Below are 27,726 nucleotides of genomic sequence, written 5' to 3' on the forward strand. Positions count from 1 at the left end.
TTAATAATGCTATTTGAGTCTAGGTAACTTGTTGAAATTTTCCATTGTTTGGACCAACAGGAAAGCCTAGGTTCTCTGTCGAAACAGACTTTCCAGCAGGAGCAGTCAAGGCCTTACAATGCCCCCTGACACTGATTTGCTGTTGGACCTGACTTGAGTCTATAAGCATCTTTGAATCACCCAGGCTGTAGATGTGGCTGTCATTTTTCAGGACAGTGGGAAGTCTGCGGACTCCCCTCTAGAGATAAGTATCCAAGCGCCATCCTTTTTTCACTCCAACATCCTGGGCAGCCCTGTGTGAGGGCCAGCCTGAGACCCTGGAGCCCCGGGAGGCTGCGAGCCCGGCGGTGGACGGGTCTGAGCCACTCCTTCCACAGGATGCTGGCAGAGCAGCCCGGCTCGGCTCCGGGGAAAGAAGCCCGAGCTAAGAAGAGCGCCTCCTCCGGGGAGGGGCGGGAGCAGGGCTGGGAACGCTTTCCTAGGGAGTTGCCTTAAAGCAAGCAAGCGGGATTGCAGATCACTCCAGCTGCCTGCTTTTTTATAGTTTTAATCAGTCGTCTCCACTCTCCTCCCTTCTGCAAAACTGCAAATCACCATCAACCCCGCACCAAAAAGAAGGAAAAAAAAAACCTGTAAATCTCCTTCTCCTTTCTCGCCCTCCGTTCCCTCCCACCCTCCCTTCCTCTCCAGCTCGCTCGCCCTCCCTCCCTTCCCTTGCGGCAGCCGCTCGTCTCTCCAACTGGGTGTCTCTCCGACGGGACTTAGCAACTTCTTGGTTATTTCTCAGCCCCTTTTCCGTTTTCACCACCTTTTGCCATGAACTGGACCGACAGACGCAGGAAAGGCTGTGCTTTCTGCCCCAGGGAATGGCGGTTCGCTTCCTGGGGCCGGGTCGGGGAGGATCGGCCGAGGAGAAAGAAAGAGTGATAGAGAAAGAGCTGCATTAAGGAGAGGAAGGGGGACCTCCGTCGGCTGCGGGCCCCTAGAGTGCAGCAGCACCCAGGATGGCTGCGAGCTCGCCCCGCGTCGCCGGCTCCAGCTGCGACCCCCGCACGCCGGACGCCTAGGGCGATCTTTAAAATCCTGAAGTCCGGAGAGACCCCGGAGGACCGAAGACGGGGGTGGGGGTGGAGCGGAGAATGCTGCACAGCTTTTCTGAGAGAGAAAAAGAGGAAGTCTGATCGCTTCTGCCTGTGCTAGCTTTTCACTGGAAGGCGTCTCTTTGGAGCATCTAGCCTTCTCCAGGAGTTATTCGAAAGCTGAAACTTTCAGTGCTCGCGGGCCTGGGAGCAGGAGGGATTCCGAGGGTGGGATTGCGAGAAGAGCGGGCGTGAGCGCGCGCCTGTGTGTGTGTGTGTGTGGTGGGGTGGGGGCGTCGGGGGGGCCCTCGGGGACTCCGCGAAGAGGGCGCACCATGGCCGTGCCGGGCGAGGCCGCCCGAGTCGGGACCACGCCGGGCCACTGGGAGGCCAGGCCGGCCCCAGCGGCGGGCCCCGCATCGCCCCCGGACGTGGGCTGCCGAGGCTGCTGGGGCGCCCGGGTGCTGCGGCCGCTCCGGCGCTCGCGGAAACTTTCCTCGGCGCTGTGCGCGGGCTCCCTGTCCTTTCTGCTGGCGCTGCTGGTGAGGCTAGTCCGCGGGGAGATCGGCTGTGACCTGGAGCGGAGTAAAGAGGAGGAGGAGGAAGCAGCCCCGGCAGCAGAAGGGGGCGTCTTCCCGGGGCCTCGGGGAGGTGCTCCCGGGGGCGGCGCGCCTCTCGGCCCCTGGCTGCAGCCCTCAGCGCTGCTCTTCAGTCTCCTGTGTGCCTTCTTCTGGATGGGCTTGTACCTCCTGCGCGCCGGGGTGCGCCTGCCTCTGGCCGTCGCGCTGCTGGCAGTCTGCTGCGGGGGGGAAGCGCTCGTCCAGATTGGGCTGGGCGTCGGGGAGGATCACTTACTCTCGCTCCCCGCCGCGGGGGTGGTGCTCAGCTGCTTGGCTGCCGCGACATGGCTGGTGCTGAGGCTGAGGCTGGGCGTCCTCATGATCGCCTTGACTAGCGCGGTCAGGACCGTGGCCCTCATTTCCTTAGAGAGGTTCAAGGTTGCCTGGAGACCTTACCTGGCGTACTTGGCCGGCGTTCTGGGGATCCTCCTCGCCAGGTACGTGGAGCAGATCTTGCCGCAGTACTCGGGGGCGGCTCCGAGGGAGCATTTCGGGTCCCAGCTGATCGCTGGGACCAAGGAAGAGATCCCGGTGTTTAAGAGGAGGAGGCGGTCCAGCTCCGTGGTGTCCGCCGAGATGTCCGGCTGCAGCAGCAAGTCCCATCGGAGGACTTCCCTGCCCTGCATCCCCAGGGAACAGGTAAGGACCTGCAGCCCCCCTCTCACGCGCCTCTCGGGAAAACTTGAAAGCTTTTGGGATCCGCCACAAAGTGGAGGGAATTGGAGCGCTGGGAATAGGAGACAGCCCAGCAAAGTGCCCTAACTTCAGACTTGGAAACCAGCGAGTTTTTCTCGCCCTCTCGCACAATATTTTATAACTTGAACAACAGGAACACGAATAAGTAATAAAACTAGATGGTCTTTGCAGGGTCTACCACAGCTGAGCCAACTTTTTAGATGTGCTACACCTGGCGGATGACTTGTCTATACTTTTAAGTGCTCTCATGTTTTCCTCCTTTAGCAGAAATATTAGAATTAAGTTTTTTTTTTTTTAAGGGTGATTTGAAAACGAGGATTTTGCTAGATTTCTGTTTATTTTTATAGAATTTCTTTCTGTTTCTTCTCATAAAATTTCTTTCTTCTGAGAAGACAGGTAAACATTTATGGAAGTCAATAAAAATATTCTAGAGTTAAAGCAAGGAATGCTTGAAGGTGAGGTGCTGATATACTCTGGTTTTGCAGTATGTTTTACTTGAAGAGGCTGCGTTTGGTGGTGTCCAGTTTACTTTTTAAAATGTAATTTGGGGACATACATTATTCCATGCTGATGTGTTTTGTATTAAAACCATAAACTTCAATTTGGGGAGCAATACGTTTAACTTCAGAATTTGTCAGAATCGTGGACTGCGCTGTTAGTGTCGACTTGAAAAAATTTCTCTTGAGTATCTACATACTTAGTGAATATTTAGCGATTCAAGTGGATTTATACAGGAAATAATAATTCAGGAAAATATTTCTAAATTGCTGGTAATATAAATCTTTCAGAGAGGAGGAGGAGGAATCTAGAATTATGAGTGAGGTTATCCCGGATAATGTTTAGTGAATTGGGGGGACTTATTTCCTTATTATCATTGTTTTGAGATCATGGAATACAGTTGCTATAAGGGGTGTAAAAGAACAAACTCCTATTTTAAAAGCAGATTGTATCTGAGGAAACTTCAGTGTTCACCTCTCTACTTCAAGCTGATTTGACACTTGGGGGTGGAGGTGGTAGAGAGCTGGTTAAGTATAGCAAGTGGAAATTTACACTTTTCTCATTTAAGTTTATGCCTACCTATGGTACTATGAGAACAACTTTAGGGAGTGAGAATACCCTAAGACAGTAAGCTTTTTCTCTTTAGGTTATTCTGTGGATAATCATTTGGGTATTTCTAAGCAATAGCAGTCACCATATGGTGTGATGACTAGTTTGTTTCTCAAATGGAGTTAATTACACAGAATGTGGTTGTTTGACATTATTTAGCAGAATGGATGACAACATTGTAGTCTCTGTGTTTATTTTAAAATAAATGTACTTATTTAGCTTTCCGTTTAGATAAAGCAAATATTTCTTGGGTTTAGCTTACTCTAAGGGTGAAGTTAAAAACAGGCCACTGACTGATACTTAGTTTTGGTAGAAATCTGGGCATCACCAGAATAAAGTAAGCTCCCTATAAGCCAATTGGAGGAAAACACATTTTAATTTCTTTTTAAAGTCACTGATAGAACATCTTTTAAATGAAAACACTGCTAGTTTAAATGTATTTCAAGTATACTTTTCTTTAACTTACAGGGAAATGTGACCTGATCATTGCAAAATTGAAACTTAATTTCTAAGGCAAATCTGTGAGTTAAGCATAAATAACTTGACTCCAAATTCATATCATTTAACCTCTGAAATTCGATTTCTGAAATTTCTTATTAACATTTGCGTAGGGGTGGATTTAAGATGAGAAGGTGTTTAGGGGAATTAACCAGCAGTGTTAATTAACCCATAGATTTTTACTGGTTTTCTCTGGTTTGAATTGACAAATGGATGATTTGAATAGCCTGCAGACTTCTAAGAAAATTACTGAGCATTGAATTTTCACATGTTTTGCAGATGCATACGATCGATCATGTATATTCATAATATATTTTGATCAGTTTCTTTGGTTGCCATTTTTTTTTTTTAAGGCTGTGTTTATGAAGACTCTTCTAAAATGAGAGACTATCTTTTATGGTTGATGGGAAAGCAAGGTGACATTTAGCAGAAATTTATTTACTTGAATTTTTAATGAGGGCATGGGTAAGTGTGTGCGTGTTACTTAAGGCTAGTTTTTATATATGACCCTTTAAAGTTGTTGCTGAGCATAATTGTGGGGGGTGGGTGGGAACTGACAACGCACTAGGATCTTATAAGACAGGGCAATATCTCATACGTTAGCCTAACTGTGTGAAAAGTTCAGGAGCTATATAGTAAATGGCTTATCTGTTTTATCACAAGGAAACAAACTTCTGATTAAGGGTGCAAAGTGTACCACTGTCATCCTCATGCTTTATGAAATCAAGAATCAAAATAATTATAAAACACATATATAACACTGCCCTGAATGCTACCTGATTAGGAGTTCTTTTCTGAAAGAATGTCTACTCTTTAAGACAATCCTCAGGCAACAAGTGGATTTTAAGTAGAGGTGTAAGAACATAAAATACAGAGAAGCTGGCAGAGTCCTCTGGAGAATTTCATTTGGACTTTGCTCATTGTGAGGTTTAAAGGTGAGAGAATTCCAACCTTTTCTTCTCCGTGTGAATGATAGCAGCCACTAGCTTAAGAGCTATCTCTGGGCAATGACTCAATTCTGAAAGGTCAAGGAGAATAGATGATAAAATTGTCATAAGGCAAACCAAATGACAAGAGTTCCCTCCCTCCCTGCCTTCCTTTTCCCCTTCCTCAACCATCATGAAGACAATAGATCAGCTATTACATACAGAACTGAGTTTTACAGCATTGATCATAAATACAGCTTCAGCCAAAGAAAAGAGATCGATCTAGTCTTCAGTCTCAGAATTAATGGGACACTGGGTGTATCTGTGAGATGCGAATGAAGGAGTAGGCTCTCAGGAAAGAACAGAGTTGGTAACATTTGCATGGCTTTTAACTCACTCCTACTGGCCCAGTAGGTTCAAGATTTTGTAGATCAGTGAGTCAGACTACTTTTTTGGTTAATAAAGCAGATGATTCCATTAAGGTGTATGTATCTTTCTTAAGTGGATGTTTATATCCCTTAGCAAGTATCACCCTGTCTTCCAAACACTAAGGTCCTTAGAATTTCTGGAATTATTAGAAATTATGCATGATTACTAAATGTTGTTTTTCAACATAAAATTTTAATTCAGCACTTTTAACACTTGAATATTGTATTTGAAAGGGTGTCTCTTTTCTTGATACTCAACACAATCGGCTGGCTCTTTCCCTCTAATTACTGGGACCACCTTACACATTGATTTTTGAAAGAATGCAAACCAATGCAATTTTATTTTAGTTACATGTTAAGAAGGATTTAATATCTTTGCCTACAGTTTCACATAAAATAAACACAAGCTGTATGCCTCTCACCTCACCATTAATACTTTTGTACCACTTCATGACAAAATTCTTTGTGGTGGGTACACTCTCAGTCAGAAATGTACAGCTGTATACTTCATTTTGTGAGATTAAAAATCAAAATATTTTTGCACACATAGGGCCTTAAGGCTGTTAATTAAACATATTTAGCAAAAAGATCTTGAGCAGGCTTTTTAGGAATGTAATGTTTTTTTGTACGAGTCTAGTGGTTGGTTATCAAAAGTAGAATCAAGTTTTTCATTACTGATATAAGAAAGATATTTTCAAGCAAAAAAAGCCAAAAACAGAAACAGCAAAGCAAAAAGAATAGGATACAGTAGTAGGTGTAGTTTTCAATGGTAGGCCTTCTTACATCTTTGGTAAAAAGTACAACTTTCTTGCATTTACTGTGTATTTTTAAAATACAAAAGTATTTCTTCTGAAAATATAGAATTAATTGTTCTTTAAACTCCTAAATACATTTCAGGATAACAGAACATATTTCTCAAATTTAATAAATTTCAGAAACAATCATGCCTTTTTAATCCAATTGTAGCTTCAATCACGTTTCAGGAGTATAACTTGGCATCTGGCAATACAAAGAACAATATTGATTATTTATGACCTGCTGACAGAATTAAAATTAATTAAGGCCAACTTCTAAAAACCCTAAAAAGGAAAAACAAGATATTCTCATCCCTTGGGAAAGGTGAGGGCAGAAAATTTTTTGGTATGTAGGGACAAAATTGTGATTTTACTTTGTGAATATAGATATTTAAAGCATACTGAAAAAAGTGTTTTAACTGACAGAAATAGTCAGTGAATCTATATAAATTTACAGAGGTTGGAAGGAGGCAAACAGTAATTTCACTCTTTCTGTATTGAGTCTAAAGTGTAAAAAAGTTAAAACTGTAGAACTGAAAGAAATGCTGTGTATGCTGGGCTGTCATGTTAATTAAATAAACAACCAGAACAGTGACTCTGTGTATGAAATACATTTTGAAAAGTCTAGGGGGGAGGGGGTTCAGGCAGGCAAGGGTGAGTGACACTGGCATGAAAAAACATTCATTATATCTGTAGTGACATTTGTGTGAATTTGCTGTACTCTGTTAGGAAATACAGCTCTGAGAAGAATCTCTTCAGGACTCTAGGTGAATAAAAGTCTTCACCAAATCTAATTTCACATTGTTTTTCAATAAGTTCTCATTTATTATGTTGCAGTAGGATGTTTGTGAACCTCAAAATTAGAAATTTGCATGTATATTATATTTTAAGATTTTTGATTAATGTGATTTGTGCCAGTAACAGCCCAGTAGTCTATGTACACTTCATTGAAAACTTGGGTTATTTAATCTTAGTAAAAGAGTGAGTTTATTTAGGGTATAGGGGGCGGAGTTGGATTTTTCAGAAAACCTTTTTTGCATAGGGCAAGTTTCTTGAGCTTTGTGAAATTAGACACAATCCTACACGTTTCTGGTGAATTGTTTTCATTGGCCACGTGTGTGCTGAGTCGCTTCAGTTGTGTCTGACTCTTTGCGACCCCATGGACTGTAGCCTGCCAGGCTCCTCTGTACAGGGGTTTCTCCAGGCAAGAATATTGAAGTGGGTTGCCATTACCTTCTCCAGGGAGTCTTCCCGTCCCAGGGATTGAACCTGTGTGTTTCTCAAGTCTCCTACGTTGGTAGGCGGGTTCTTTACCACTAGCACCACCTGGTAAGCCTTTCATTGGCCATGTGTCTTCTACTCCATGGAGTCTCTACCTCCCTTTCCTCTTCTGGGTGTGATATTAAAAGAAGCTTCAAGTGTATTAAATTGAAAACTCAATTTGTGTTTATTTTCTATTAATACATTCCTATTTTCAAGGAAGCTGTATCAAATAAGTCAGAATAAACCAGGAGATTCAGAGACACCTCCATATTCTTGCACTTAAAGCTGAGCTCTTAATAGTCAAATGAACATTAGTTCCTTTACATAGAAATTTAAATGCTTGTAGGAATTACCTCACAGTATATACTTTTACTGTTGGTAGTATTTTTTTAAAGAAGTTTTTTGTTTATGTTTTCTGTAAGGCTACCCTAGGGAATTATCTCAGTGTTGAACTTGAGAATGTACACTTACACGATTGTCACCATGAAATACACAGGTTTGATTTCTGGGGGAAAAAAGTCTTCAAAAGATGTGCAGAAGTCATAGTTCAGAGAAAAATTTGTCAGATACTGATTGCTGAAAATATTAGTTGGCCGTATGTGTTCTCCCAAAATGTCTGCTATTTTAGAAGAAGATGCTATCCTTAGCTGATGTTATTCCTTAAAGTGTTTGGTCAGTGAACCTATACAATGTCAAGTCAACATGCTTTGTCTGTGCATTAATAAGCCTTGTGCTAAAAAGCATACAAATTCTATACAGGTACAATGTAGCACCTTGGCTCTTCAGAGCTTAGAGTCTAGTCAGGATAATGAGATATCAACATAAGAAAGGGAGAAATCACAGGAAAGTATGGAAATGACCTCTTAGGTAATCACTGAAGCAGTGCATATAGTATCTTAGAGCAGATTTTAAATCTAGAGCCAGAACCCTTCATCTCATCTCTGATATTTCATGCAAAAGTTCATCCTTTCATTTTTCTGGGAAAAAACTTTATGTTTTCATAGATTTTCAGAAGGTCCTCAATGCATAATGGTTAAACATAATTGTTTTAGGTTTTGAGCAGGTTTAGGTTTTGAAGGCAAGGGAGAATTGTTTCTTTGAAGTGGAAAGTAATTTAGTATACATTAATAGGACTTCTGAAATAAGGATAATACAAGATTTGGGACACGTTACACACACCTCAAGCTAACACAGTGGTGGCTTTCCTATCCTGAGGTGTAGTCTATGGCTTAAGGAACTTGTTGCAGCGAGATCTTAAAATGCTTAATTCCATGCAGGCTGTAGTTAGGAGACTAGAATAAGTCTGATTTTAGAGAAAAGGAAACTGAGGGAGAATCAGCTAAAAGTATGTAGCAACCTGAGGTAAAATGTTGACTTTTATCCAGTTCTCTTTGGAGTTGAATCTGCTGCTGGGAAACAGTGGAAAAAGAGTTAGGCAGATCATTTTAAACCTACTAATCACTTGTGATTTTACACTGGAATCCAACTCTAAATTCTCATTCAGGATTAGAAGATTGAATAAAACCCATTGAATGTACAGATAACACAAAACTCTGGAGCCCTTACAAAGGTGAGTTTTCTGGTCATCTACCAGGCAGCCTTTAGACTCTATTATTCAAGACTTTGTCCCAGAAATGAATATCAATTGCATTGCAAAGTCCTACTTTGTGGAATCTTTATCTCATCAAAGAAGAGTGCATGATGGTGGTTTAAATATTGATTTTTGTTTTCATTTTAGTTTTCAGTGAATCGATTTAAAAATGTTCAGGATTTCAACTTCAAGGTGAAAAGGAATCTGCACATGGGTAAAGCATTTCTTTGTTAGCAAAACAGCTGGTGGTTTTTTGTTCATCTGAATTATTTTTCATGGTTTCTGTGGGAATCCATTAAAATATAAGTAAATAGGATGTAAGTTTTTTAGAGGCAGTCACGAGAAACATTACCATTTAGAAGATGGAAAGCTGTTTGGGAAAAGTCAAACTAAACAACTTCTGCTTATTTGATTTGATTAGAGCTGTCATTTAGTCTTGAGGAATGTGATGATGATTATAGATTTTAAGTATTTCAAGTCCTGCTAAGATGATACTAAAAGTACTTAGGTGTATTCATGTTTTTTCATCCTAAGAATATGGATAATTGTAAGGAGCACATGATGTCTGTTTTGTGTGTTTATGTGTGTGCATACATGTGTGCATGCCTGGGTATGTGCAAGACTTTTTCCTCTGCCAGGAAATTGTTTTACTTGCATCAATTTAATGGAGAAACAGTGTCACCCAGTGGCTTTGATGAAAACAGTCCTGTAAACATTATAGATAAGCGCTGTCCAATGGAAATACAACAGGAGCAAATTACTGAATTTCATGTTTTCTAGTAGCCTCATAAAAAAGTAAAAAAAAAAAAATTAAATAAAAACCAACTAGGTGAAATCCATGATAATACTGTTTAATTTAATTCATTGTATCATGCTAACATAAAATCAACGTATAAATCAAGATATTTTGCTTTCTGTTTTTTTGTGTGCTGAAGTCTGATTTTGTGGTGTGTGTTTTCCACTTACAGCCCATCTCAGTCTGGTGTAGCTACATTTCAAGTACTTGATAGACACATGTGGCTGATGGTTAATCTTTGGAACATTTTTAAAGAGCTGAAGTACTTGAATACTAATGTTACCTCTTCCATTATAATGGAAAATCCATGTAGATTTTATGATAGCACTTAATATACAACTGTTCACATTTGTATATAATCTTGCTGCTCTAATAGTTGGCAAGTCAGTCTGATTTTCCTCCTTTGACATTATTGCACGTATTTTAAAATACGTTGATTTTAATTGGAGGGAGAGTTTAACACAGTCCTTAATGAGGAACCGTTTTGTTAACTTGATGTATAACACAGAATCAGTGTTACCAGCTAATTATGAATTTGCCTTTCAAAGTGTGATTTGTTAACAGGTATGGCTTATGGATATAGTGTGAACACATGACCAGCCATGGTGATTAGTCTGTTATTGGGTTATCTAATGTCTCTTTAGAAATGAAAGTGCTTATGTTTATAATGCATGTTGTTATCTTGGTAACTTAGGAAACTTAAGTGACAAACCTGCTAGTAGCTTTAATGGATGAAAATTCTAGCAGTGTCTGTAAAAGGCTGATGACTCCTTGCTATTGCTTATTTAAACACCACTCTCATAGATATACAAAAGGAAAATGCTTCTATTTTGTGTCTAGAAAGGACTAGACTTTTGATAATGTGTAATTTCTAAACTAGAAATTGAGATTAGGTGGCTTTTGAAGCTCTGCGTGATTTCAAACTGCATGAACCTAGAAAAATGTACAGATGAAAAAGGCAAACTTTAAAAGTCCCACCATTCTGGGACTTCCCTGGCAGTCCAGTGGTTAAGACTCTGAGCCTTCACTGAAGGGGTTAGGTCGCTGGTCTAACTGCTGGTGATCTATGGCACCGCCATAAGATTGAAAAAAAAAAAATTAAATGAGGCCTTTTGCCCCCCTTACACTCCTTACCCTCTTTCCATCTCCTTTCCTCAAACTCTATGAATTCATTAACTCTAGGCATAGTTCCAATATATTACATTGAGAATTGATGAGAAGACAACTTTTGATATATGGCATGATCCTTTATATACATAGATGTATAGAATTATTTTTTAAATAGGCATTTATTTTGTGCATATTGGTTTATAATCTGTATGTGTTATTGTATGTTTTTCAATTTATGAATTTCTCCCTTTTAAAGTAAGACATTATTTATCTTTGCATTAGAGAATAAAAATGCAGAGGTAGGTAGGTTTTCATCTATAACTTAGGAGATAATCTAAAAAGAACAAAAGGTAATAGAATCATGATATACAAAGAAGCACATTTATCTAAAAAGAAATAATGTGGACTCAATCTCACTCCTGGTGAAGCTGGCTTAATTTAGCTTTCTTTGAAGTAACTAGCTAAATAATAAAAAGCTATAGTAATCGTAACTGTTACTTGAGTTTGTATTTAATATAACTAGTCATTCACCTGGCGAATTCTGAAATTACTTTAAATTAATGTAGAGGTTGGGCTTGTAAATTTTTTTTTTTGGCCAGTCTTCTTTTCTTATAATGTCCTCTGTATGTGTGTGTGTGTGTGTATGTATAAATATTTTTCCAAGCAATGCGTTTTATTTCATTTTTTTTTAAACAAAATAGGTTCTTCTCACTCAGAGTGTGTTTAAAAATTTAAGGAATGCTTTTCTATCCCCCACACCCCACTGTACCTTGTCAGAATATTAAAATAATTTTATGCAAGAATTTTATGTGGTTTAAATTTAATAGAATTTTAATAGAATTTTTCCACCTTCTGAAGTAAGTTGAAATAACTGAATATGCTGTGTCTGTGGCAAGTGTTTCCTCCTCTTCAGATATAATCCACTTAAGTAAGCCTAATGGAAGTTTGAAGTCATAGAAATTTGGCAGGGGGAATGGTTTATTTGGGGGCGACCCCTGTGGAATCAGCCTCCTTTGGACATTTTTAAGCTAGCTTGAGCACAGAGAAAGCAAATGGTTCTTATTTTTAAACTAAGTATTTCAGAGGATGAAGTTAACAGGTCTGCTTAGGAAATGCTCTTCAGGAGGCAGTGCTAGTCCTTGTCATACAAAACAACCCCCTGTTTGGGTGTTAGCAAACACCTAACTCCGCAACAATCTCCCAGAGAGTGGGAGAGACATCCTGAGCTGCCTGGGCTCCCCGAAAATCTGCTTTCTAGGCTCAAGAACTGAAGAAGTCACACTCATGTCACAGCATTTTCATTATAAAAGGAATCAACCCTTCTTCCCTTCCTTGTGTCAGCCATCAATATATTTTTTAGAAAATTCCAGTCCAGTGTCTCGCTCTGCACCAGCTAGTGAAATAAAGGGACGGAGAAGAAAGAAATGATTTTACTCTGAAATATTTACCCCCCAATCTCCTGAGACTGAACTAGTGATTAAACCTACTGAAGTAAACTTCTGTAGAAAAAAGTAGCCTATTCACTAGTCTGTGAATTTACATTTTTAAAATATTTATACTTTATTACTATAAAAAGTTTATCTGTATGTACAGTTCTCCATAGTGGCTATATCAATTTACATTCCCACCAACAGTGCAAGAGGGTTCCCTTTTCTCCACATCCTCTCCAGTATTTACTGTTTTCTATTATTGTTACTATTATTGTTTTTTTTTTTTGATGATGTCCATTCTGACTGGTGTGAGGTTTCCTCATTGTAGTTTTGATTTACATTTCTCTAATAATGAGTGATGTAGAGCATCTTTTCATGTGTTTATTGGCCATCTGTATTCCTCTTAGGAAAAATGTCTGTTTAGGTCTTCTGCCCATTTTTTGATTGGGATATTTGTTTTTCTGATATTGGACTGTATGAGCTGCTTATGTATTTTGGAGATCTAATTCTTTTTCAGTTGTTTTGTTTGCAATTATTTTCTCCCAATCGGAAGGTTGTCTACATGGATACACTGCCATGTGTAAAATAGATAACTGGTGAGAAGCTGTTATGTAACACAGGGAGCCCAGCCTGGTGCTCTGTGATGACCTGGAAGGGTGGGTTGGAGGAAGGGAGGGAGGCTCTAGAGGGAGTTGATATATGTATAGTTATGTCTGGTTTGCATTGTTGTGTGGGAGAAACCAATATAACATTGTAAAGACGTTTCATCCAATTAAAAATAAATAAAAATTCGAAACATGACTTACAAAGATTCTCTGGCATGTGTCAGATAAGGAGCTGAACTTGCCTGTGCCTTTCGTGGTAGGAAACCCCACTCAGCATGAGTCCTAGATATTTATTTTTAGCTCGCTCCCAACTGAAAATAACCAAACCACCCCCAAGACCAATGTGGTATGAACTTCAGAACAGTATCTGAAGTTAGAGTATGTTTTTCAGAAAAATAAAAGTTTAAGTCTTTTTCATGTACAACTAATGCTTTAATTGAGAAAGAATCGACTTTGACATTTGTTCCCGTGGCTTTCTACAAAGTGTTGGTAGGTGTTCAGCTACACCTTCTTACAGTTAGTCTATATTCTTGTTAGAGGTTCTTACTGAATTGCTGCGTTTCCTGAAAAGTCTCATGTAAAGTAACTACTATCTCCTTTTTATATTTTAATTGCACTCAGTTACAAAATATAATTTGAGCACATTGCTTCCAGGGATGACTTTGTGAAATTAGCTTTTTTCAAATGTCATCCAACTATAGTGCTAGTCCAATTGTGCTGAATAATCTAGAGGTTTGGTAGCATAATTTCAGAGTCCAGAGGAATTTAAAAATCAACACTTTACAAGGTTTCATCAGAATGACAGGTTTTAATTTATCCAATCAATTTGATGGTATATCTAGTTTTTAATAGAACTTGTTAAAATAGAAAGGAAGTTTTAAGTCAAATAAGAATATTTTGTTGCTGTATTTTAACTCTTAATAGAGAGATATTGTCATCTTCTCTCACTGAAAGCAGACATTTCTCTTCTGAGTATGTTAAGCAGATTATCGTGCCTTTAAAAGAACTAGAAGTACAGTTTAGAAAAAAAAAAAAAAGTTATTTCCCACTTTCTTTTCCAGAAACAAGTTTCTTTTAGTTTGTGGATGTCAAATGGTCTCATATATCTTTTAGAAAGGCTACCTGTACTGAAAACTTTGAGAGTTTCAGGTATCTTTGAATATATTTAAAATCTGAATGTTGTTTCTCTTTGAAAACATAAATTACAAACTGAGAATTTAGTTACAGAATAATTCATGTTTTGAAATAAACCAGATATATTCTTTGGTAAAGGAGCCATTTCTAAATTTATTTGACATTTTTGTCAAATGTAAAATAGAATAAGAAATTTAGGAGCAAAACCTTTTACTCTATTTTCATTTTGGTACAGGAAGCTAGCCATTTGAATGGTGTCTGTTTTTACTCTTAATGATTTGTTTGTGCTACAATTGAAATTGTTTTTGCTAGATAAGCAGGGCCTAAATTATAGCAGCTATTAAGGTCTCATTTTGTCCACTTCTCCTTCTTTTTACTTGAATAATAATGGGATGAGCTCTTCTTCACTCCTTCAAAGAATGACAAGAGCTTTTAAATATATTCAGTGGAATTTCTGTAAGCCACTAACTAGTCCTTATTGAAAAGTATGAGAATTTGATTGGGAATGTTGGATTAGGATATAACTGAACACTGATTAAGTAAATTATCTAAAAACCAAAGTAGCATTCAGAAGTGGAAACTTCCCATAATAAATGAGTGAAAGAAATGGAAGCTAGTATTTTGCTTGTGCAGAAAGAAGACTAGATTGAAATTGAAAGAATTCCTCTGTTTAAAAAATACACACACACACACACACACACACACATTGATTGAACGGTCTTCTGGGAATGTGCCCCTAAAATCTAGAACTCCTATGGTTTGGAAAGAGGAGACCCTGGGGGTGTCACTTCTGCCCAGCCATGCATTGTCAGGATCTGTTCTTAACTTTAGACCTAAAACTCTTTGATCATTTTTCAGAGGTCATAGTGCTATTCATAAATGTTCCAGACACTGACTACTTTCAAAGATGTAGATTCTTACTTTTTAGGTTTTTAGTGCATTTATCACTTTGACTTTTAAATGAAATGTTATGGCAATCTTGTGTGAACTTTTACCTCTTCTGTGACAAGATCGATGAAAAAGGTCAGCAGATAAATATATCTTATTTAAGATTGACTCTCTATTTCCTAGGTGGTGATAGTATAAAGAACCCGCCTGCCAATTCAGGATACTTAAGAGATGTGAGTTTGATCCCTGGATCAGGAAGATCCCCTGGAGGAGGGCATGGCAACCCACTCCAGTAGTCTTACCTAGAGAATCCCATGAACAGAGGTGCCTAGTGGGCTATGATCCATAAGGTCTCAAAGAATTGGACACAACTGAGTGACTTAGCACGTACGCATGCACTCTATTTCACACTGACTCTTTGTTATCTTCTAAGTATTTTAGTATACCTGAATTCTTACCATCTTTTTCCCCAGTGCTAATCTTATGTAATTATAATGCTATGTTAATCAGAGCTCCAATACTTTGGCCACCTGATACAAACAACTGACTCATTAGAAAAGACCCTGATGCTGGAAAAGATTGAAGGCAGGAGGAGAAGGGGATGAAAGAGGATGAGATGATTGGATGGCATCACCAACTTGATTGACATGAGTTTGAGCAAGCTCTGGGAGTTGGTGATAGACAGGGAAGCCTGGTGTACTGCAATCCATGGGGTAACACAGAGTCGGACATGACTGAGCAACTGAACTGAACTGATTAATGAAACTGTTGTTTATGAATTCTGATAGTAAAAAGCTCTAATTAATAGATAAATAGACTTCTTCCTTCAGATGCTTTCAAAAATCTTGTAAGATATAGCCTGACATCACTTACTTACCATTATACCTTATCTAGCACTTTCTAAGTCAAGCTGCTATATGTGTCTTCAAATGATATAGTTCTTGAATTTTAATATGAATAATTATTTGGGAAACTTATTAAAATGATAATTCCTAGGTCCTAAGGCCAGATACTCTGGTTTAATTATGTGTAGAATGGGGCCCAGAAATCTAGAGTTTTAGAGCATTTAGGTCACCTTAGTGAAGAAACACAGAGCTATAAACTTTTATTTAATAAAACTAGACAAATTTTGGACTTTTGCAATGTGATTAAGCAGTTAAAAAGTGCTTGGTTGAATATCATGAGGAAAACATTTAAATACATACATCTATATATATACACATTGACAGGTTATACACATAGACATAACTTCCAGATGTTCAAGTTAGTTTTAGAAAAGGCAGGGGAACCGGAGATCAAATTGCCAACATCTGCTGGATCATTGAAAAAGCAAGACAGTTTCAGAAAAACATCTATTTCTGCTTTATTGACTATGCCAAAGCCTTTGACTGTGTGGATCACAATAAACTGTGGAAAATTCTGAAAGAGATGGCAATACCAGACCACCTGACCTGCCTCTTGAGAAACCTGTATACAGGTCAGGAAGCAACAGTTAGAACTGGACATGGAACAACAGACTGGTTCCAAATAGGAAAAGGAGTACGTCAAGGCTATATATTGTCACCCTGCTTATTTAACTTATATGCAGAGTACATCACGAGAAACGCTGGGCTGGAGGAAGCACAAGCTGGAATCAAGATTGCCGGGAGAAATATCAATAACCTCAGATATGCAGATAACACCACCCTTATGGCAGAAAGTGAAGAACTAAAGAGCCTCTTGATGAAAGTGAAAGTGGAGAGTGAAAAAGTTGGCTTAAAGCTCAACATTCAGAAAACTAAGATCATGGCATCCGGTTCCATCACTTCATGGAAAATATTTGGGGAAACAGTGGCTGAATTTATTTTTCCGTCCTCCAAAATCACTGCGGATGGTGATTGCAGCCATGACGCTTGCTCCTTGGAAGGAAATTTATGACCAACCTACACAGCATATTAAAAAGCAGAGACATTACTTTGCCAACAAAGGTCCATCTAGTCAAGGCTATGGTTTTTCCAGTGGTCATGTATGGATGTGAGAATTGGACTATAAAGAAAGCTGAGAGCAGAAGAATTGATGTTTTTGAACTGCAGTGTTGGAGAAGACTCTTGAGAGTCCCTTGGACTGCAAGGAGATCCAAGCAGTCCATCCTAAAGGAGATCAGTCCTGGGTGTTCATTGGAAGGACTGATATTGAAGCTGAAACTTCGACACTTTGGCCACCTGATACAGAAAGCTGACTCATTTGAAAAGACCCTGATGCTGGGAAAGGTTGAGGTTAGGAGGAAAGGGGGGCAACAGAGGATGAGATGGTTGGATGCCATCACTGATACAATGGACATGGGTTTGGGTGGACTCCGGGAGTTGGTGAGGGACAGGGAGGCCTGGCATGCTGCAGTTCATGGGGTCGCAATGAATCGGACATGACTGAGCAACTGAACTGAACTGAGACAGATTATTACAGTTTATTAATTTATGCGTGTGTGCTCAGTTGTATCTGACTCTTTGCAGCTCCATGGATTGTAGTCTGCCAGGCTCGTCTGTCCATGGAATTTTCCAGGGAAGTATACTGGAGTGGGTTGCCACTTCCTTCTCCATGGGATCTTCCCCACCCAGGGATTTAACCCAGGTGTCTTGCATCTCCTCGCAGGTAGATTCTTTTACCACTGCACCACCTGGGAAGCCCCATTAACCTATGACATACATAAAATTTTCACTTTGATTTCCCCATTGAAGATATCTCAGAGATGTTATCTGATACTTTGCAGATCAGTTTCTTCTTCTGTGAGGACGAAGAAATAATTTCCTCACCTATCTCCTATATGTTGTTACAAAGCTTAAATAAAAATATATCACCCTACAAATGTTAAGTAGAAAGAGTATATGCTCTGGACAGAGACAGGCTGAAGCTTTGTAATATATACAAGGTCCTTCAACTTTCTGAACATGAATAATCCTATCTAACATAGGAAGACTACAGCCCACTTCTTAGTGTGAAGATTAAGTTAATAGAAATAAAAGACATTGGTTCTTGTCAAAATCCTCCCCCCCCCCCCCCCCCCCCGCCTTGCTGAACAAGAATGATGCGTGTGTGCTAGGTTAATAGAGTTACATCAGACACTTTATGACCGTGTGGACTGTAGCCCGCCAGGCATCTCTGTCCATGGGATTCTCCAGGCAAGAATACCTGAATGGGTTGTCAGTTCCTTCTCCAGGGGATCTTCCCAACCCAGGGATCGAACTGGCATCTCTTGCATCTCCTGCATTGGCGGATGGTTTCTTGACCACTAATACCAACTGGAAAGCCTGAACAGAATAGTATCTTCTTATATCTATTGGGGCCATGTCATTGAAGGTTTGCATCTGATTAAAAAAAAAATCAAAACCGAAACAAAAAAGCAATCTTGGAAGTCTAACACAAAAATCAGGTTTTCTGAAGTTAATCAGAATATTAGAGAGTTACTTAAATTACAGTCAAAGCTACTGGCCAATGAAGAGCCTGGAGAGTCAGACTAGTTAATACTGGAAGAGAAGAATTTGTCAAAGATGGTGACAGGTGCTTCAGAAGTAAACATGTGAGTGAAAAAGGATGAAGGGAGGATATTTAAAAAATTGATAGAGTCTTTGAACATGTTTGTAAAAATAACTGATGATTCTTTTGAGTTGGTTGTGCAATCATGTGTCATATAATGCCATCAGCAACTTGATTTGTGCTTTTGCCACAATTATAAGCCATATTTTGTTTTTGAAAACAAACTGGTTGTTTTTTCTTTTTGTTTTTAAGAGTTTTTAGTTTAATTTTTGTGGTATAATTCTAGTCATGCCCTTCCTTTTTCTTTTCATTTGCCTATGAGACCATTATTCTCAAATAAGAGGGACTTCCTGCTTGTAATCTATGAAAAACAGCTAGTTCAGTACTCGTTTAGTAATCACCCTCAGTCATTAAAGCCCTATTGCATTAATTCAGGGAGAATTGGGAATTATATCAGGAGATAGTGTTAGACGGTGGGCTTTCTGGTAGCTTAGCAGTAAAGAATTCACCTGCCAATGCAGGAGACACGAGTTCGATCCCTGGGTTGGGAAGATTCCCTGGAGGAGGAAACAGCAACCCACTCCAGTATTCTTGCCTGGGAAATCCCATGGACAGAGGAGCCTGGTGGGCAACAGTCCATGGGGTCTCAAAAGAGTTGGATACAACTTAGTGACTAAAAAGCAAATACTAAGGGAATGAATACACACACACACACACACACACACACACGCACACACACACGTATATAAATCATTTCTTGCTTTTAAAATACTCTGAGTAGACTTTTTTTCTCTTCAATTTTATCTTCTATCTTAGCCTTCCAGAGGACATTCAAATTCTAAGCCTTTTTAGAAAACCATCAGATCTCCTAATGTTGAAACTCTAGTGAAGTATCTTAAACACTTCATAAAGCATTATCAGATTGGCTAAAAACTTTGGGTTTTCCTGTTAACATCTTACACAAAACCCCAAATGGACTTTTTGGCCAACCCAGTAGTTTTTTGGGTTTTATAATATTTAGCTGGATAAAAGTTAGTTTTGAAATTTTATTCTTCCATAAACATTTTTAAAATTTTAAAATAAATGTGAATAAAATAAAATTTTAATACAGTTAAGTGTTGTCTCTTTTGAACAGGTATCTTTGTAACACATGCTTTTATATCCTGAGGTTTCATATAGCAAAAAAAAAAAAAGATGCAAGACTTTCTCATTTTATTAGTCTTTCAATAGTCTGACAAATCCCATTTTTATCTGAAGGCATCTTGCCAGTATTTTCTAGACCTTCCTATAGAGGAAATACTTCTATTTTGTTTTCATATTAACTCAGACCATTTGTCAACCTCCAGAGCACTTCAGTGATACGTGCTGTATAAATATTTAAATTACGATAGCTTGATTGCCTTGTAACTTTTCAGAGTTTGCTAACCCTACACTATGGTTAGTATCTGGTTATGAAATAGTTTCCATACTGCTTGGGAGACACAAAAGATAAGGAAATTTCAAGCCTGTAACGTGAAGAGCTTTTCATCACATTGGAAAACATTCTGATGAATGCAGAGGGAAATCGGGAGATAAAATGGAGGATGCAGCATGCTATCAACTCCAACTATCAAATGCATAGCTGAAAAGAAATTGGTTGAAACGTTTGTTCTTGTTTGGATGAGGGTATCGTGGATGATTTTGGTATATTTTTATCTTCAATATTGTCTCAGTTTTTAACCCTGGGTACTTATTTTATAGTCAGGAAAACAAAACTTTATATAAAGAAACATAGTCATTTGACCTTTTCCCCCAGATATGTTCACAGAGTGCTTCGAGGGTCACTTACCCAGTACTGGTCCGTGGACTTGCAGTCATGGAAATAGGAACTCCAGGTGCTTTTATGAATGGTACTGTGGTCTCCAGTACTGGGTAAAACATGTTCAGAAGTAAAATCCTCTGCACTCCCAGTTCTTCACCCAAGTGGCTGGAAAGGCATCAGCTTCTTATAAGATTGAAGGTTCAACTGGTATTTTATCTTGCATTATGGATCCCTGAAATTATAGAATGGCATACACACAATTTTTGTAACTTGACCTGATAGTATAGTTTTTTGAAAAAATATACATATAGGTGTGCTGAAATACATACACATGTACTGAAACATGCTTCAATTTTTATAACGTATTTGGGACTTATTTTCATTTTAAAGGCGACAGCAAAACTAATCATGAATGTGATATGTTGAGATCAGCATGGAAATGAGTTGGGAGGAAAAATTCTTTATAAAACATATATAAGGAGAGTATTGGGCCTACCTTGCTGATTATTAGACCAACAAATAAAAATCAACTTTATAATAATTGTTTTTTAAAGTAACAAACATAAAATTTTTTTAACTTGAAAGATTTCAGTTTACCAAAGGATTTATTAATACATAGTATGATTTTTGTAATAGTTTATGCATAGCCCATAAATATAAGCACTTTAATTTTAGAGTAGTTTAAAATTTTATCCATAACTCATATGCAGACATATAACAGGTTGTTTCTGTATTTTGCTTTCTCTGAATCTGAGTTACTCTGTGTATAATATTGATTAATATCAGTCTTACTTGTCAGGATTTGTTGATTATTCTTTGCATTTCCTATCTAAGGCTGAGGAACTTTGTGTATTTCCATTTGCTTTTGCTTGTTTAAATAAGTGAATAGGTAAAGAAAGCAGTGTGTAATATTTCACAAATTCCTTCCACTTCTAGGATTATTAACTTGTTTTCTCAGATGAAGAACTATACATTTCTGTGGAAATAAGTTGGAGACTAGCAAACTAGTTTCTGTAACGACCTAAAAAAATAGACTGTGGTGTCACTTGACCCCCTCCAAAAAATGTTTCCAGAAATAAATGTGACAGAATCAGGGAACCAGAGATAAATATGATAGAATTAGTTGAACAGAGCAAAATAACCTTTACTCAGGCATTGCACCTTCTTTTTATTGTTTTGTTAAAGCAGAATTAGCCCTAACTGCTTCTGTTTGAGATGGTTGAGCTAAGGTGACAGAGATGGGTAGGCATTTCTCTGCTGACTGTCTGGGTTGGTGGACTCTGGCAGGGCAGAGGCGGGTGGGGGTGTGGAAGAGTGTTGGCACTGAAGTTTGTGTTTGGCTGGAGTCCATATCTCAGCCTTGCAGGTCAGAGATGCACTTTTTCCATAGAACCCGAGGTTATCCATTGCCGAGACACACTAATAATAAAACTGTAACTCATCAATCTGAATGTCAGGTGATTAATTTACACTGGGGAATTTACCTGTAAAGAAGAACAGAGAGTCAGTAGTTACCGGTGAATGCTTCTTGTTCCTAGTGGGAAAGTCACCTTTAGCATGATTATTCCCTAGACTGGGACTGCAGATCTCTGGTTTAAGAGAATTCCCCTTGGAAAACTTATACTGTTCGTGCTTTTTATCCTAGAATGTTTGAAGAGTGCCTTAACACGCTGATGGGGGTGGGGGTGGGGGAGCGGGGGTTGGGGAAGGGTTCACTCTTGCATTCCCTCCTGAGCTTTTAATAAAGATACTACATTAACAAATGGTTCCAGTGGCAAGTGATAGATGCTTTAAAATACAGAAAGTCCTGGGAACTTTGCCCTCCAGAAAGGTCATAGCTAAATTTATTGCTCAAATGCCATCACCCTCTTCACATGGATTTCTGGTAATATTCTATCTTCCTTTCCTTTCTGACTTCTCCTTTTGACTTACGTTTAACCTTTTCTTCACATGTTTATGTTAATAGGAAGCTTACTCTAATGGTGTTTGGTACAATGTGAAATATATCTAAATAAGAAGAAAGTAAGAATGGATCTTTAAAAGAATGTTTTGCTATTTTTCTTCTGTGGGCGTGATGTCCAGAGGGAAGGAGGGAGGAATAGGATAAAGCTTGTTTCAGAGCTGAATGCCAGGTGTGGAGCAATGTTATGTTCTGGAAACAACACGTAGAACAGATAGCCCAGCCTTTGTGTGGGGAGTCGAGGTGAGTATGGTGGGACCTTTTTAAGAGACAAGACAGATAAGGTTGGGGGTGGGGAAGGAAAAACAATGTCTTCAGAATTAGGCTGGGAAAGATGAACATTATTTTGTCTGCAGTGAAAGTTACTGAAAGGGTTTTAGCTGGAGACTAATGTGAACAGATTAAACATAATGTTAAAAACAATGGATCAATTCAGTTCTTCAGTCGTGTCAGACTCTTTGCAGCTCCATGGACTGTAGTATGCCAGGCTTCCCTGTCCATCATCAACTCCCGCAGTTTGCTCAAACTTCTGTCCATTGAGTCGGTGATGCCATCCAACCGTCTCATCCTCTGTCGTCCCCTTCTCCTTCTGTCTTCAATCTTTCCCAGCGTCAGGGTCTTTTCTAATGGGTCAGTTCTTCGCACCAGGTGGCCAAAGTACTGGAGCTTCAGTAGTCGATCAATTGGGTGCAAACTGGACATAGGAGATATTTAAGAGGCTGTTGTAAAAGTGCTGATTACAGACATTGTTTTTTTATTATTTATATACTGATATATTTTAATTTTAATTTTTGGAAGATTTCTTAGGACAGTGGTGGTAGAAAGGAAAGGTGGTTGAAGAGAAAATGAAGAGCTGTAATTGGCAGGATTAGACAGTGACTGGTGGTGGCAGGTGTGAACAGTGAGCACGAAGAGTCTTTAACGTTATAAATCTGAGAAACTGGAAAGATTGTGCTGCTGTTCTTTTTTTAATTTTTATTGGAGTATTGTTGATTTATAATGTTGTATTTGTTTCAGATATATAGCAAAGTGAATCAGTTATACATACATATATGTACATATATATATCTCCATTCTTTTTCAGTTTCTTTTCTCATATAAGTTATTACAGATTACTGACTGGTGTTCCCTGTGCTATACAGTAGGTCCTTATTAGTTTTTTATTGTATATATATATAGTAGTGTGTGTATGTCAGTCCCAGCCTCCTAATTTATCACTTCCCCCCACGTTGCTGCTTTGGTAACCATAAATTTGATTTTGAGATCTCTGAGTCTATTTCTGTTTTGTAAATAAGTTCATTTGTATCATTTTTAAATTATATTCCACATATAAATGATATTATATGATATTTATTTTTCCCTGACTTAGTATGATAACCCCTAGGTCAATCGATGTTTCTGCAAATGGCTTATTTCATTTTTTTCAATGGCTGAGTAGTATTCCATTGTATATATGTTCTACAACTTCCTTATTCATTCTTCTGTCGATGGACGTTTGGATGTTTAAACTGCATCCAGGTCTTGACTATTGTAAGCAGTGCTGCAATAAACATTGGGGTGCATGTATTCTTTCAGATTATGGTTTTCTTGGGATATAAGCCCAGAAAGGAGATCATATGTTAGCTGTTTTTAAGTTTTTTAAGGAACCTCCATACTGTTCTCCATAGTGACTGTGCTGGTTTACATTCTCGCTGACAGTGTAGGAGGCTTCCCTTTTCTCCATACAATCCTCAGCATTTATTGTTTGTAGACTTTTTGATGTTGGCCATTCTGACTGGTATGAGGTGACACCTCATTATAGTTTTGGTTTGCATTTCTCTAATAATCAGTGATGCTGAGCATCTTTTCTTGTGCTTTTTGGCCATCTGTATGTCTTCTCTGAAGAAATGTCTATTTAGATATTCTGCCCATTTTATGATTGTTTGTTCATTTGTTTTTTGATATTGAGCTTCAGGAAATGTTTGTGTAGTTTGGAGCTTAATCCCTTGTCAGTTCTTTGAGACAAAAAGCATCAAAAGAGCAGTTTTTGTTTGTTTTAGGTTCTGAGTGAGGAAGGGATGATGAAGTGTGGCTATGATTTGGACACAGTTATGTGTGTTAATTTTGCATCATCATGTGGTTTTGTATGCTTGAAGACTCCCGGTTTCATTCATTCACAAAAATGTTGGTATCAGATTTGCTAGACATGTTCTCCTGCTCAGTATGTACGTGCTTCTTAGAAACAGAAGCCTCTTGTGTCCGGGCTACAACTGCAAACACAGAGAGGTTGTAACCTTAGTCATTTCAATCAGCACAAGGCTGTCACCCTATTTCCAATTAGACTATAAATAGGGTCTTCAGTCTCAGAGGGCAGACAACTTAGTACTCTTGGTACTGATCTTACCAAGGAAAGAGACAGACAAAAGTCAGTACAGACAGAAGCTTTCATAGTGTGTCATAACCCCGATCAAATTTTAATAAGACAAGATCCTTATCCTCAAAACAAGTGAATGCTGGATCATATAATTAATTAAATATTATTTTATCAATTGAGACAGTCTAGATGGTCTAGGGCAGTTCATCTTGTAAAATTATCTGGTGGGGTATCACTTTGATGTTTTTCTTGGGTTATTCTAGATGCCTATAATGGTTTGTCTTTATATCATACTTTGCTGTTGTTTAGTTGTTAAGTCATGCCTGACTCTTTGCGACCCCATGGACTGAAGCACGCCAGACTAATATTCCTCTACTACCCCATGGAATTTGTCAAATCCATGTCCATTGAGTTAGTGATGCTGTCTAACCATCTCATCCTCTGCCACCCCCTTCTCCATTTGCCTTCAGTCTTTCCCAGCATCAGGGTCTTTTCCATTGAGTCAGCTCTTTGCATCAGGTGGCCAAAGTATTGGAGCTTCAGCTTCAACATCGGTCCTTCCAATGAATATTCAGGGTTGATTTCCTTTAGAATTGACTGATTTGATCTCCTTGCTGTCCAAGGGACTCTCAAGAGCTTCTCCAGCACCACAATTCAAAATCATCAATTCTTTAGTGCTCAGCCTTCTTTGTGGCCCAACTTTCACATCCTTAGATAACTTCTGGAAAAGCCATATCTTTGACTATATGGGCCTTTGTTGGCAAAGTGATGCCTTTGCTTTTCAACACACTGTCTGGGTTTATCATAGGTTTCCTTCTAAGGACCAAGTGTCTTTAAATTTCATGGCTACAGTCACTGTCCACAGTGATTTATATATAGTATATATAAATCTATAAATTGTTTCTCTCTATAATATGTAGCATATATAATTTATATACATATATATATATATATATATAAAATTATGGGCTTTGCTAGTGGTTCAGTGGTAAAGAATCCGCTTGCAATGTAGTAGCCGCAGGAGTTGCATGTTTGATCCCTGGGTTAGAAAGATCACCTGGAGAAGGAAATGGCCACCCACTCCTGTATCTTTCCTGGAGAATCCCATGGACACTGGAGCCTGGCAGACTGCAATCCATAGGGTCGCAAAGAATCAGACACGGCTGAAGCAACTTAGCACCTATGCATATATAATTAATGTATATAATTTAATTATCTAAAATATATATATATAAGTATATATATAATATAATATAATATATACAATTACACATATATACATAAGGCTATACACTCTAGGTCAGGTTTCTATAGTGACAATGTGATCTATCTTTTTTTTTTTTTTTTTGATTGGAGAGTAATTGCTTTGCAATGTTGTATTTTGCAGTGTGATTTGTATTCTTTGCCCATTTGGTGGAAGTTTCTACCTGATAAAATCTGCATCACTCTCAGTATTCTTCTAAACTTGTCCTTATATATCATAGTGGATTTTTGTAGGAATTCTTTTGTTTATGTATGTGTTCTTTTTCTTAAAAAGCATTCCTGCTGTTACAAGTTTGGAGGGACATTGACAGTAGAGCCAAATTTATGGAATCCCTAACAAATGGTCCTCAATATGCTTTTGCTTAGTCACTACCCTGATGGGGAGCTAAGTTCCCTTTCATACCATTTCCCCATTCCTTCCCCCTCTGTTTTCCTCTCCTTTGGAGAAGTTCACAGCCTGGCACAGTAGTTTGGGGGTTGTGAAAGTGTTAGTGATTCACTTGTGTCCTACTCTTTGTAACCCCATGGGCTATAGCCTGCCAGACTCCTCTGTCCATAGAATCCACCAGGCAAGAATACTGGAGTGGGTAGCCATTCCCTTCTCCAGGGGATCTTCCCCACCCAGGGCTCAAACCTGGATCTCCTGCATTGCAGGCAGATTCTTTACCATTAGATGTGGTCTAACTGGAATAAAGCAGAGTGTGATTGTCACCTTTTTGGTACCAAAATGATTTATACACTTTTTTTTTTTTGCCACATATACTTGCTAAGCACCAATCCTAAACCTTTACCTTATGAAAATGTGGGTGCAAGAGGAGGCCATGTGATTCTTTAGCCCTACCCTATACACCACTCCTCTCAATAAGAAGACCCCTTAACAAATACTAAGACCACCCCTGCTCTTTTTGGTCAGTAAAGTAATCTGTATATTTAATTTTTGATCAGCTATAACTTTGATGGCCATCACATGAGTTAACACAAAACTCTATCTGTATAGTATCATTTTTTTCTTTAAGATTTCTTTCTTTCTTTTTTTTTTTTTTGATGTGGACCATTTTTAAAGTCTTTATTAAATTTGTTACAATACTGTTTATGTTTTGGTTTTTCGGCCATGAAGCATTTGGGATCTTAGGTCCCCAACCATGGATCAGACCTGTACCCCCTGCATTGGAAGGCAAAGTCTTAACCACTGGCCACCAAGGAACTCCCTGCATTGTATGCTTGATACTTTGGACCCTCTGTTCTTGCTGGATTCAGATGAAAACAAGAAAAAAGCCAAGATTTTTGCTGTATTAGAAATCATCTGTTGATTTATGCATGACTAGAACAGTGAAAAGTGGGAGAAACAAATGCTGTATATAAAACTTGGTCAGATTTTAGAGAATTAAATAGTTTCATTTATTTACTTGCTCTTTATTCAAAATAGATCTTTAATGCAATAGAAATCTACAGCAAATTTAATAATGTCTAAAGTTCTCCTTGGTACAAAACCATATCTAGAATCATTTGGCTGTAAACCTGAGGTTAACACAACATTGTAAATCAACTATATTCCAATATAAAATAAAAATAATTAAGTTAAATTTTCTAGCTAAAAAAACTACGAAAAGAACTAGTATGGCAATATGATGTTTTGTCCATGATTTTGTACATAATACAAATATGAAAACAATTTGACAAATTTATAACTATCCCCCTATGTAAGTCTAAAATGTAGCTGGAAAACGTTGGCTAAAGATAGGATGCATCAAATTATGGGTACCTTTGGAAATATTATCCACATAAGATGGTACTATCAACGGTGAAATGATTTTTCATCCTAGGCGAGCTCTTTGAGATGGCAGGAACAATGGCTCTTTGTCTTCACAAAGGTG

At 38.5% G+C, this 27,726-nt stretch overlaps 1 protein-coding gene across 2 annotated transcripts in view; it reads left to right on the plus strand.

The window, feature by feature from the left end:
• Nucleotides 1–496: 496 nt before the first annotated feature.
• Nucleotides 497–27,726, plus strand: part of PDE3A (phosphodiesterase 3A) — a 361,465-nt gene continuing 334,235 nt past the window's right edge. Inside the window, exon 1 of one of the 2 annotated variants that reach the window (XM_006067621.4) lies at nucleotides 497–2,338. In XM_006067621.4, the coding sequence (XP_006067683.4) occupies nucleotides 1,415–2,338 (924 nt within the window). In that variant the 5' untranslated portion in view covers nucleotides 497–1,414. Of the gene's footprint in view, nucleotides 2,339–2,473; nucleotides 2,851–27,726 lie in introns of those variants that run through there. The other variant, XM_044941226.2, reaches the window with a different exon arrangement.

This window comes from Bubalus bubalis, chromosome 4 (assembly GCF_019923935.1).
Source record: "Bubalus bubalis isolate 160015118507 breed Murrah chromosome 4, NDDB_SH_1, whole genome shotgun sequence".
NCBI lineage: Eukaryota > Metazoa > Chordata > Mammalia > Artiodactyla > Bovidae > Bubalus > Bubalus bubalis.